This window comes from Papilio xuthus, unplaced genomic scaffold (assembly GCF_000836235.2).
Source record: "Papilio xuthus unplaced genomic scaffold, Pxut_1.1 DF825946.1, whole genome shotgun sequence".
NCBI classification, from domain to species: Eukaryota; Metazoa; Arthropoda; class Insecta; order Lepidoptera; family Papilionidae; genus Papilio; species Papilio xuthus.
Window position 1 is genome coordinate 15,782,931 of NW_013532703.1, and position 13,929 is coordinate 15,796,859.

At 32.8% G+C, this 13,929-nt stretch overlaps 2 protein-coding genes across 2 annotated transcripts in view; both read right to left on the reverse strand.

Moving 5' to 3' along the window:
- Positions 1-316: 316 nt before the first annotated feature.
- LOC106124204 (uncharacterized) lies at positions 317-2,620 on the reverse strand. The gene is made up of 5 exons (XM_013320675.1): positions 2,452-2,620; positions 1,476-1,597; positions 1,288-1,386; positions 1,102-1,212; positions 317-465 (listed from the first exon to the last, which is right to left on the reverse strand). The coding sequence occupies exons 1-5, from the start codon at positions 2,474-2,476 to the stop codon at positions 352-354; spliced, it is 471 nt and encodes a 156-aa protein (XP_013176129.1). The 5' UTR covers positions 2,477-2,620; the 3' UTR covers positions 317-351.
- A 1,690-nt stretch (positions 2,621-4,310) lies between these two features.
- The window catches only part of LOC106123911 (probable G-protein coupled receptor 158), a 36,474-nt gene continuing 26,855 nt past the window's right edge, over positions 4,311-13,929 (reverse strand). Inside the window, exons 4-12 of the mRNA XM_013320326.1 lie at positions 11,006-11,129; positions 9,556-9,699; positions 9,254-9,454; positions 8,993-9,171; positions 8,020-8,234; positions 7,562-7,700; positions 6,018-6,123; positions 5,455-5,595; positions 4,311-5,363 (exon numbers count right to left, since the gene is read on the reverse strand). Of these exons, the coding sequence (XP_013175780.1) occupies positions 4,338-5,363; positions 5,455-5,595; positions 6,018-6,123; positions 7,562-7,700; positions 8,020-8,234; positions 8,993-9,171; positions 9,254-9,454; positions 9,556-9,699; positions 11,006-11,129 (2,275 nt within the window). The 3' untranslated portion in view covers positions 4,311-4,337. The remainder of the gene's footprint in view (positions 5,364-5,454; positions 5,596-6,017; positions 6,124-7,561; positions 7,701-8,019; positions 8,235-8,992; positions 9,172-9,253; positions 9,455-9,555; positions 9,700-11,005; positions 11,130-13,929) is intronic.

Below are 13,929 nucleotides of genomic sequence, written 5' to 3' on the forward strand. Positions count from 1 at the left end.
TTATTTTTTAATTAAAACATGATCATCATTAGCTAAACGTCCCCACTGAGGAGCTCGGAGTGTACCCAAAGTCACGAGTGACTAGGCCATAGTCAACCACACTGACCCAGTGCGGATTGGTTGACTTCACACGTATCATTCAATACATTTGTAAATCGGAAAATCGAAAAACACATTGGTACATGACGGGATTCGAACCCAGGATCTGCAGATTGCAAGTTAAGTGCTTGACTCCTGGGCCACCGACGCTCTTAGAGAAAATTAAGAAACAAAAATAGCAAAAAAATTGAATCTGACGCAAGAAAACGACATTAAATCTATTTAAAAACTGAAATTTATTACGTGAAAAATTTAGGCAGCTGTACTGAGACTATCGGCCATTTTGAGCAAAATACTTCTCAACAAATTCGCAACTATCGGATAATTTTGACCCAAGAGAGATACTCGAAGCTGAGGCACGCAAATCTGTAAAGTAAATATTATCAACTATTTATTTATTTTATAATGATTGTTCGTTAAAATTTTCTTTCAAAAGGTAAAATTCAAAGATTAATCATTTTAAAAATAAAAATTGCTGGATTAATAACATCGTTCTATTTTTTAAATAAAACATGATGTAGATACCGTTGTCTGTATACATCATGTTTTATTTTTTGTAAAACGATGAAAGGATTCATTCAAGTCGTTCACTTTCAGAGCACAATTTGCTTGAGATTTGCATTTGCGTTGCACGAGGGAACAACAACTGTATTCATGAAGTATTGAATAGAGGAAGAACGTTCTTTTCTTATTAAATAAAACGTTATGAAGCTTTTGTGTACGCCGCAGTCAAATTAAAATCCTGTTTATTCATTTCTCGTATCTTCTAAACGCTAAGCTTTTTACTTTACATTTTCCTACATTATCTAAGTTTTAGGATTAAGTGATTGTTATAAAACATTATTGGCTAATATTACATTTTTAATGTATTTCACATCTTTTGTACCTACTGAGTAAGCTAAAGGTATAATATAAAAAGACGATGCTGCTTACATTTACACAAAGTTTACTATATAATTCTAAGATGATACACATTTAACAAGTTCAATAATAATATCTTACAACAGCGAGGAGGACGAACAGGAGTGGACAGAGTAGGTTGACAACCAGAGCGAACAGCGTTCGCGCCAGCCACCACAGACCAAACACGATAAGAACGCTGCCCACCATAATCTGTTATATTAACAAAAATATAGAACAGAGCGATAATACATTATGACAATTGATTATTTAATAATCAAGAGTAACCTGAGCTTCTTCATGCGTTTGCAGCCAGGATCTAAATAATTCGACGGCTTTTTTAGATTCACTTGCGTATTGATTACATGATGCTTGAGACATACTTAACTAGAAAATTAAAAATAAATAGTTGCATTTATAGAAAAGTAAATACAGGAGACATGTGATAATGTTTAATATACAAAATTAATACGTACAGTGCGACCCACAAATGATTTCTCCCAGGGATCCATTATATAATTGCCTTCGGAAACACTGTTTAGAATATGCGCTGAAGTAATAAGTGATAACAAGAGACTTCTCTTTAAACATCGACGGTCTGGAATAAAGCATATTTAAAAGCAATAAACAATACGTATCCCCGTAATCCCTATAACTATAAGAAGAAATAACAGTCCTAAACTAAGTAAAGAATAACATATTTGTCTGGTCATATTAATTATGCACGGTCCAATTACAACAAAAGTCCAAGATATATAAATTGATCCGCTTTCTTTCTTCACTAACGTTATCATTACATATATATGATTAATATATTTGTTGGCAATAGATTAATTATCATGCTATTACTGGATTACATTGATTTGATTGCTCTGAGTCATTCAACCATTACAATAACAGGAATATAGAAATTATTTTGTTTATCTTATGACTGATTGTCATATGTTAAGTACTAATGTTAGAAATAATGGTATTATACTAAAATAACATGTAATATAGGTAGGGATCTTGTAACTTGTGTGCTGGTGGATATTTACGCAACTTTACTAATATTATAAATGCGAAAGTTTAAGTGAATGGCCATTCACTTAAACTTTTTTTACTACTTAAACTTTAACAAGTGCGAACAACATCCATATGTTTGTTTAAACGTATGTATCTCCTGAACGGCACAACACTGACGTAGGACATAGTCTGGAAGAACGTCTAGGCTATTTATTAGTTTTTTTTTAAATTCCGCGCAGACGAAGTCGTTTTCGACAGCTATTTTTCGTAAACCAAGCATAGATTAGACTTTTTTTTATTCTTCAAAATATTAATTTAGAAGTAGAAGTGGTGTCAGACTTAGTTTAAAAATGCTAAATATCTTAACTACAAAAATCTGTCTTTCAATACTAAATCTGAATATTCAAAGTCTGTCAAAAAGGAATACGATATAAATGTTATAAAGACCTGGAATTGATATAATTTGTAACATGGCGATGAGAACTGATTGGCCATTTTTGTTATTTTAAATCACAGCGTATAAAATAATTACATAACTGTTCTCTCACGCTTCGATATTCCACAAAATCGATATTTCATTTTTTGACGTGAGGTTTTTAATTCAATTTTCGCTATTGACATATTTGACATATTTGTAAAATTGATTTTTTTTTTATAACAAATTTGGTTTAAACAAAAAAGTTTGTACAGTCAGAGAACGAAACGAAAAAATAAAATAAAAAATGGTGCAATCACTGGCCTCTTAACCTTGACAGGCTATAAACCGTGGTACGTTGTGCCTTTTCGATATTCGCCATTTTGAATTCGAACTAAGAGATAAAATTAACTGTCAGGAACTTCAACAGACGAGTTTGAAGCACAAGCTGGCATTTCCAAACCAAGGATCAGTAACTTTAATCAATAAAACACAGAAATATTTTGACAAATTTTGATTTATTACGATATCTGTAATTTAAATATTTTTGTTCAATCACGTTTATCTGTTGATCTATGTAATACAATATGAGGAAGAAAATATTATACTACGGCTTAGTGAGAATAATAACAACATTTCAAATATCTGTGTTGGAATGTTTACAATCCTTATATAAATGCTAACATTAATAAATTAGTTATATACTAATATTTATTATATATTTTTCACAATAAAAGCATATAATATACAATTATGTACAATTTTTATATCTTATTTATATACTTTCTGTTCACATAAATAACAAATTAGATGAAAATTAAAAATATTTTAGTCAACTTAACGTATAATTTCTTCACTCCTCATTTCAATGCTTTTTATACTGTTTAATGGATTAAAATAAGTTTAATGGTTTAAAATATAATCTTGATTAATATTCCTATATATTATAACATTGATATGATAGCAATCATAAATAAACAAGGTTTTTATAGAACTATAAGTATAGTTTAAATATTACAAAAAGTTCTTTCAGATTAATAACCTTTTAAGTGTTTACAAAGAGACTAAAAAGTCCAATGAAAAGAGAATATGGATATTGTATACTATAGATGCATTAAAAGTTTTTTTTCTTAAATTGAAAGTAGTTCCTATTGTTAAATGTAAAGATCTAATAGTAACTGCAGTTTTATGAAATTGCTAATAACTTCTTTATTATTATATAAAAAGCGTAAATATAAAGTATATAATTTTTATGACTGTTGTATGGAAGCAAAGATAATATCTCCATTCACAATATTTACAGTAACACTTAAACGTATATTTACAACAAATGTATTTACTAAACGTCTTTTATATTCGCTATGTATTATATAAGAGTATGTATTTTTATAGAGATCTTTATGAAATATATATTTTTTTAACAATAAAATTTATAATAACATTAATAAATCAATATTTATTTTAATAAAATAACGTTACACTTTACCTGTCTTCTTGAAAGTTCTTAAAATAACAATGACAAATTTTATTATTAAATTATTTAAATTATAATGTCTTACAATTCCTATTCTATACACAAAAAAGTTTGCATTAACAAACACATATGATATGCTTCATTATGACGTAATATTATCTATAGTTTTCTTCCTAATCTTATTAAACTAATAATCACAGAAAAGACTAGCATGAACATATTTTTTGCTATAGAATAACTGTAGAATAATTTGAATACTGTTTCAATATTGCAATTCAATACCGCAACTGCAAACAATCTTATTATTATAAATATAATCTTAAATTGTAATTAAAATCAATTTTAACAAAATTAACAAAATATATTGTGGAGTATTGCTTTTAATAAATTATATATCTTAATGAATACTTTGTGGTTATAAGTACAGACGTATTGTTTAATAATTTACACTGTCACTTCTTCTGTGAAACGACTTTTGTCATCTAAATTGATAACAATTGCGTGAGTCCTCGCGTGACCTGAGCGCACACCTCTCACTGATTCTGAAGCACTAGGACTCGTTCTTGTTTCACTTCTTTCACTCGTACTTGTGCTCGGAACATTTCTATTAGATGTACTCGTGCTCGGAACATTTCTGTTAGCTGTACTAGTGCTGGGTATATCTCTGTCTGACGTACTAGTGCTTGGTACATTTCTGCTGTCTGTACTTGTACTAGGTACATTTCTATTAGCTGTACTAGTACACGGTAAATTCCTGTCTATTGTACTAGTGCTTGGTATGTTTCTGTTGTCTGTACTTATACTAGGTAAATTTCTATTAGCAGAACTAGTACTCGGTAAATTTCTGTTACTTGTACCAGTACATGGTAAATTTCTGTCTGTCGTACTAGTGCTCGGTACATTCCTGTCTGTACTTGTACTAGGTAAGTTTCTATTAGCAGAACTTGTACTTGGTAAATTTCTGCTTGTACTAGTGCTGAGTGTATTTCTATTAGCTGAACTTGTGCTCGGTGCATTTATGTTAGACACGTCTGGAGGTCGAACGTCGCTGCAATTAGCTTCGCCGGATATTCTAAAAACACAATTTTGTGTTTCATCCTTGGATTCCTGGTCGTCTTTCTTCTTCGGAGAGTCAGTTGTGACGTCAGTTTGACTTTGTTCTGCATTGCTGGTTTCCCCGCTCTTTGTTGGGGTTGCTCTTTGTCTATAAGCCGGTGGTGCTTCAAATACTATATCTCTGCCACTGCTACTCGACTCTTCGCCCGGTGTAACGTTGCACATGAGTCGTCCGGCAACTGCGTTGAACACGTTGTTCAATCGTAAAGGTGCTGAGTGTTCGTTTGTGTTGCCTCTGCGTTCGTTACGGATGGCGGCGTCTTGCATCTCAGTGATACATCTTGCAATATTAGAACTGGAGCCGCAACGCTCTCGTAGTTTATCGAGTTGATTGCAAAGCTTTTTAAATTCCTCCTAATAAAAAAAAACACGACATTTTTAGATATTTTTCAAACGAATAAATGCAAAGAAGAAGACGAAGGAGTTATAATTATAATTTTATTACCTCTAACTCCCTTTCAGTCATATTGTCACAAAAATGTGTGTTGTTTGTTGTCATAGTGTAGGTAGAGTCAGCGGGACGGGTGCGGAACTTGCCTGTCTTCTCCCTGTCCTCTTTGCCGTGCCCTCTGAACACCATGTACGCCTGCAATAACATAACACGTTGTCATAACCAGCTTCCTTCCTACATAAAATAAACTGACACCAAAAACAACTGCCTAATATGGCATATCTCTTTAATCTTGTATTTTAAAGTAGTATATCAATTATTTTTCCCAATAATATAATTAATTTTTTTAAGTCTGATTATGTGGATGAAGTAAGCAATTTATGTTCACGATTATCGTACTTTGGATCAAAAGGGAATCTTCGAATCCTAGAAATTCTGGTAATATTTCCTTGTTTGATTTGATTTTCGTCATACTCCGACCACTTGGAACAGTTAATAGTGACTGTAACAGACCGTGTACATCGGCCTTTATCCGATACTTTATAAATATAATGCTAATGGATACTCAAGGTGCAATCATGTTATAGCTAAATGAAATTTATCTAAAATATTCGTACCTTACTTCCAAATATGAACAACAAGAGTAATGTTACTGTCAACTGTGTATGACAGAAAAATATAATGTAGAGCAGATCCGGATTCGCTGGAGATTGTAAAAACAACCTGAAAGATAAGATTATGTCAATAACATAAAAGCTATAGAACTATTCTGTGTTAGAAGAATTGAAATCGTATATATATAAAAGAAAGTCGTGTTAGTTACACTATTTATAAGTCAAGAACGGCTTTAACGATATGGCTGAAAATTAGTGAGGAGGTAGCTTAGTGCCAGGAGACGGACTTAGGATGTTATTTATTAGTTTTTTATTTATAATATTTTTTTCGAATTTATATATTGATGAGCTGTTTTTTATTTAACTAACCTATTTTATAAATGCGAATGATATTAGTAAGTTAAATAAAAAACAGCTCTTCAAGATGGATGTGTAGGCTACACTAATTAAGTTTTTTTATATATCCACGCGGACGGAGTCGCGGGCGACAGCTAGTATTGTATAAATGAAGAATAAATTATTAAATATAACAATAATAACTTTAGTTCAATAACATATATGGTATACGGGTTTATATCTTTGTTTTAATATGTTGTATATGACAATATTTTCCACTAAAGAAATACAATGCCTAGAAAACCGCAATCACGCTTGTCTACTTCATAAGTTGACATGGTACATAAAATAATATTTCTATTTCCTATAACATTTATTTTTCTCCAGCTTTTTGTGCTTTAATAAAACGTATACTTTCTTACGGTGAAGAAATTCAAAGATATATATGAGGTCATCGAACCCGCCCTGGGCCAACGTGGTTGACTATGGCCTAGTCAACCTTAAACCGGCTAGGCTCTGACCTTGATGGGGGCGTATAATGAGCTGACAAAGAAAATGTACACAGCCTGGGATTTTCTTCTATAAGTCCTTTGACACTCATAATTCTAATACGTATAAAACTTGATATAGAAACTTATATACATGCTAAAATAGCTCATGTTTTAACAGTTAGGTTTACAAGACCCAAGGTGTAATCATTTTGTTATTGTACAATTTTTCACAATATTCTTTTTGAGAGTAATCACTTAACATTTTGTATTGTTAGGATCAATTTAATTACGGTATTCAGCTGAAGCAAGCCTTTTAACCTGATTGAAATTAACTTGAGCAATATGTTGTGGGTCTTGATGCATAGATACGTTTGTAACTAATTACTTATACATATGTGTACAATACAATAGTCGTTATATTAGTTTCGTAAGCATTCCGAACGTACCTTAGAGTACTGTCATTGAAGTTATTACGAAAATATGTAAAATTAGAACTTAATAATGTATTTATTCTGATAAAATGTAGTAGTGATAACCTTGAAAAGTAATGTTTTCTTTACATAAGATTAGAATTAAGATCTTGCATATCATTAAATTTTTTTTACTTTTCACATATTTTTGTTTTTAGCCAGCATATTTTTCGTATTTGTTTCTTTAATCCTAAGGTTTTCATACTACAGCTGCAGCACATTACCTACATATAATTAAATTTACACTCACATAGATATATTGAGGAAACCAGAGAGTAAGAACTCATTGTAGATGGCCATAGAGATGAAGCGGCTCTCATTGAAGTCAGAGGGCGCCTTCCGCACCATGATGCACAGCCGGATGCCCCACATCAGGAATATCACTTCCACTGACAAAAAACAATGGACACTAAAATATTACACTCTTAAAATATTTCTTCTCTGGTGCCTCTTCGGTGGCTAAAGTTGACGGTCAGTTTTCTCCTCATATTTGACTCTGAGACGGATCGTAGAACTAATTTTCAATATCAGCCTAAATATATTTTAATTCATTAGTTAGTTTGAAATTTAGAGACATAACCGACAACCATACTCGAGTTTCATACTACATATAAAGTAGTAGACTAGGGTATACATATATAGGTTAGGTAAAATCAAAGTTCTCATGCAAAATCAAATATGTTACCGGTATTAGTAACTAAAACTCACGTGTTGTGAATGAATGGTCCCACCAGTCTGTGTTACATAAGTACGCTTTAAGGTCTTCTCTTGTACGACCCACGATGACCGCGGGGGGCGCCACCAGCGTCCTTATAGAGAGCAACACGCACGCCACGCCCACTATCACGCCGATACGACGCAGTAGGTACATGTCCGATATCTTCACAGCTTTGGCGGATCGCACTTGGAAAATCATTGATATCCTATCGAGAAATACTTCGTTTAATATTGGTTGTTTTCTATAAGTCTTTTACAAACTGAATATCAATTAATATCGTGAACCTTGAAAGGGTTAAAGCCATAGTCTATTTTCTACCAAATGTATTAAACATCCCTCCGTAAGTTGCAATGTCAAGAGGTACTCAAGTACATTTACAAATCTAACGCACAACAAGGTTAAGTCGTCGGCCGGGATAAATGAATACAATTTATTTTGTAACTTCAGTTGCCGGAGCCTGTTAAGCGTGTCATCTAAATATTTACGACCTGGAAATTGAATAAGATGTCGACCTTTAAGGTTGAGGGTTTTATTAAAAGCTTCACGAAAGTCGTACAAATTTTGTCGCTCAGTAATGAAATGATCCCGGGGCTGGGAAATCAACGAGTTATCTTTAACCAAGCGTTGGAACCGCCCTCCGACATCAGACGAATTGCTTTTAATAAATACAAATTGTTTCAAAAGCATATGTTGTTGAGGTATGACCCTTGTTACAGAAATTATTGTTGTTATAATTAAATCTAAAACACATTCCGACACAACTGTGAGTTTATTTCCGACTTTCATAATAAGTAATCTCGACATTACGTTGTTTCCTTGCTTCATTCAGTATCCATTAGACTACAATAATTTGATCGTTAGACCATTTTATGGTACCCGTAGAAAGAGGAGAAGCTGTTACGTTACTTTGAAGTATAATTAACACTAATAGAAACCTTATCAACGCATAAATATATAGCAAACCTCCATGTCTTGAGCATGAGCGCGCCATACGTAAGACAGAAGCCAACCTCCCGCAGCCAGACCCTCAGAGTGCAGGTGAAGACAGTCGGCCTGCCGTACATCACCAGCGTGGTGCAGTAGATGAGAGCCGCTCCCAGTACTATCACTCTGAGAAGCGCAGGACTGGCCGCTCGGACAACCTGGATAATTTAAAAAAATGTACGTTTACTCCCGCCAAATCCACTATCGAAAATTACTTATGACATCTGTAAAGCCACTCACCCTGACGTGTCCATACTTAATAGTGAAGTAAACGATAAAAGGCAAACAGGATATGACAAAGCAGGCCAGCGCCAAAATGGAGCTTCTGACGACCCAGTTGAGCGCGGCGACGCACGGCGACCCATCCACACACGCCTCGCACCCCTCCGCACATGGCAGGCACTCGAACGCCGAGACCATTGAGTACAGAGATAGCTGATGCTACAAACAGGAACAGAAAGTAAGAATGCAATTAAGAATATAAGGCTTACTCGATAAGAAAAAGAGAAACAAAACACACTCGTAGTAACAAAAACGTTTACCAAAATATGTTTTTCATATTCCTCTTCAATATCGCTTCCATTGTAATAGCGATGTTCAGCGGTGGTGTTGGGGAAGTAAAATCCTCGCCGACAGAGGCAGCGGTACGAGCCCCGCCTGAAGCCTAGCCCGGGCACCGGTACGCACTGGGAAATCATTATTATTCAAAGAATTCATTATGAAACAAGTCTCCAGAGGATGGACGTAATTGACTACTTTGTCAGAGCAAGCGCTTACTGCTCTCGTAAAAATATAGCAATTTGTCGGACATGATAAAAAAAAAGTAAAAATAAAAAGATAAGTTTTAAGTCAATCTTGGCATAAGAATTGTTAGCCGTTTTGTAAATCACAATACATGTAAATGTAAATTTGAAAAGCAGTGAAAACTACAAGAGAACCAAAACACACACATTTGTAATTTCTTTTAATACCATATTTAATTATTTTTGTTGAGTATTCCAACAAAACTACTAGTTATAAGTATTAGAAAATATTAATTTATTTTACTGCCTATATAAAATGGGTTTTCAAAAAGTGCAATAAAGAAGCATTTCTGCAAACTACACAAGTTTAATTTTGCCGCAAACGTTCTGATAAATGAGTCAAACAAAGCATAGACTTAAAAGAGTGAGGAGCGGGCCTTGGAAACATCTGTTTCTCGCGCCGTTCAATTTTTCGCCGCTGTTATTTAAGTCCCCGAAGCTTAAGCCGATTTTCTTTACGGAACAAAGAAAGACGGCTCTGCTTTTTGATGGACAGAATCCCTCAGTGACCAGTGTTTTATAAATTATTTTCCTCCAACAAATTTTTGTTCACGAAATAAATTCGCATTTAGATCTCTTTTATGACAGCAATTTGTATTTGGCGGTTGTTAATTGTTTTTATTTTTTTACAGACAAATATATTAAAATTTATGTGGTTTAAAAATGTATGTTTTGAATGACTATATGTTAGACAGTATTTCCAGAAAGGTTCAACTGATGCAGCAGAACTGTTTCATAGTTTGTATAACACATTGTAGGAAAATATAGATCAATAATTAAGTATTTTTATTCCAAGTAGTCGAAGTCGCGGACAAAGGCTAGTAATTTATAAATTAACAAGTCAGTTAAAAGGTCGTGTAAGTTTACAACGTTTAAGCTGCGTTTAGTAGTGTTTGTTTACATGTTGTATGCAAGGAGATAGTTAAAATGGTTAAGGTTAAACATCACCCGCATGTTGAAGAGAAAATGTTCTCAAACGTGAAAGTAAATTTGTTGGAGTAGCGATGTTTGTAATTGCAACTTCATTACTTAAAGTTAAATACGTATTAAGTGTTATAACTTTGTAAGCTATTCGGCACACTTGAGCACGATCATGATAATATGAAGTTAAATAATCTACCTTTAATGTCTCTTCAACGAATGAAATCAAAGAAAACTTAAATACAACAGTAATGAGTAAAGGACTTACCTCAGTGGTTTTCTTTTTGCATTTATCAGTTCCTGCAAATATGTTGAGTTGTGTGGAGCCTGGCTTCAGCGGGCATTGGTCGATATCAACACGTCGCAGGTCTATGTCGATACCACTCGTACCTCTAAAGGTAACACTGGTTATTATTGAACACATTTACAGCCGCACTCAAAGTTGTTAAGAGTACTTAATTTGATCGCATCTTTAATGTTCATACACCTACGTATTATTACATTGGCTCTAGTTACATTTTAAACTGGTACAACCAAAAAGATAAGTCATAGAACAACACTTTAACCATAAAGTAATATTTTAATGAAGTTTTAAAAACAATATATATGAACAGTATAAAAATAAACAGTAGTAAACGCGGTGCGTGTGATAAGAGCGGTAGATAATGTCTCCTTCCTTCAGCAAACTGATATATGTGCTGAATAATACTAAGGTAAACAAAGTATAGCATAAATTAGCCAGGCATGAAATAAAGAATGAAAATATGTGTGTTGTTTTCCTTTATAATATTACCTCGTCTTATAAAATTATTTTTTTGAGATAGACTTTTGGAAAACAACCTTTACGATGAGAAATTTGTGGCGCTATCTAAAGTAATATATTAAAACTAGTTGTCGCCTGCGAATCTGTCCGCGCGGAATTAAAAATAGATGTTGGCCGATTCACAGACCTAGTCAATATACTCATTTACACAACATAATTTCATGAGAATCGGTCAAGCCGTTTCGGAGTATGGGAACGAAAATTGTAACACGAGAATTTTATATATACATGAATGTGGTTAACATATGTTAAATATGTAGGCTTAAGAAAAAATAGATAAAGGTAGGTTGACAAGATGATTGAGTAGAGAGTGTCTTAGAAATGACAGATGAACTTGGTAAAATATGAAGAAAATTATACCGTAAAAGTTGATAGTAATTAAATACATAAGAATGTAAGTGAGCGTTTGTAAGTAAAAGGAAAAATAATTATTTTAATATTATTTTCAAAGATTACGTGTCAATATACAATCTTAAAATTGCATTTACAAAATAACGTAATCTTTTGGCGCAACTCATTAAATGTTAAAAATATGTTCTATAAGTATTAATTAGTATTACGGTATAACAGTTTATATTTCAAAGCACTGCGATGGACACTTTTATATTTCTTTATGAAAAAAGTTAAACGGTCTTAAGTTGCTTTATGATTTCGTGTAAAGAAATGTCTGACCTATATTCAGGACAGGTTGCGAGCTAAGTAATAATTATTGCGAAAAAATCTACAAATCTTACGTTGATAAATAGGTAATTCATTTAATTAGGAATACTTTTTCTAAGAATATATCAAAAGTATGCGTGAATTTTCAATTTTCAAGAGTGTTATGGCGAGTAATCCCGAAGGTCGTCGAAGTGGAGGGAGACCAAAGCTCCGATGGATAGACGGCGTTAATAAGGACGCAAAAAAGTGGGCATAGCAAACTGGAAGTCCGTGGCCAGAGATAGACCGAGGTGGAAAAAGTTGCTGTACCAAGCCAAGGCCCACAAAGGGCTGTAGAGCTAGAAGATGAAGAATGCGTGAATTTTCGGGCGGTTGTTATTAGATTTTTATAAGGTTTTACTTCAGGTTCAAAGTTGAAAAGGACAAAAAAATATATATATTAAATACATACAGACAAATTCTTATGTGTTATAAAGAGTATTGTAACTTTAATGGTAGATTTTAATCATCCTATAAATGCGTTTATATGTTGCTTTTATGAAATAATTAATATTAATGTATCGTCACTGTGTGCCTTCTTAATGAAAGTCATAAATATTACAGTCTTTTTTCACAGTCTCAGTATAAAAGGTGATTTAATTATAATAATAATTTATCTGTTGCTTCTTTAATTAATGTTATTATATCGAAATTAGTATTAAGCGAGATTTTATGTAGCAATATTTATACGATGCAAAAATATAATTGATTATTTACTGTTTTATTTAGAAACAATCTTTGAATAGAGGGGCAATTTGACGAATACGTTTGCGTAACAATTATAATAATGTACTTAGGGCGCTTACTTTGGCAAAGATAATAAAAAATTATTATATATGTAAAGAAAAGTCAGCTGATTCCTATCTGTACAAAAAAAAACTACCGCTTTTGTGTCTAAGTTGAAATTGTTATCATCTAACGATTGAATACTTTCGTGATGTCTCAGAATAATCCATTTCACCCGCTCTATCAGTCGACCCAATCTTTGCTATTGCTCCGACGACAATGTCGAATGGGACTGACGAATGACAAGAAACCAATTTAGGGTTCCTCAAGTCGAAGGCGTGTATAACTCGGAAATGTTAAGACTATTATTAAATTGGTACATAAATTTTGAATTTCGAAACTCAAGAAAATATTTTACTAGACCGAATTCCGTAACTATATTAAGTCGATGTCTCGAGATTTAAAGCGTAATCAGCGTAATATGACTTCTATAATATTCGGCTTAATTTAATCTTGTTACAAGACGGGTATGGAAGTAGAAATCAAAGGGTAGAAGGAATGTTATTAAAATTAATTTAATATAAATGTTACTAATTTAGTAATTGATTTGAAATTTATATAAAAATATTTCACTTTAACATAACTATAGGTAAGTCTTGTACAATAATTAATTGACGTAAAAAAAAATCAAGTACAGAACCGATTTAAATAGTAAATATCACGCTTTTACTTTTGGTAGAGTTTTTCCCGTCTTATAACCAAAGGTAATTTGTAAATGACATCGAATGAAAAATCTTTATTTAGACGGATAAATAGAAGACCTCTGTATAGCTTTGACATTGTTGCCCCGCCTTTAAATAAATTTCTAGTAGGGTTTTTGTAAACACGCAATTTCACAAAAGTTAATTATTTAGCCTTGCTTACTTATATTTCATTTTGGTTTC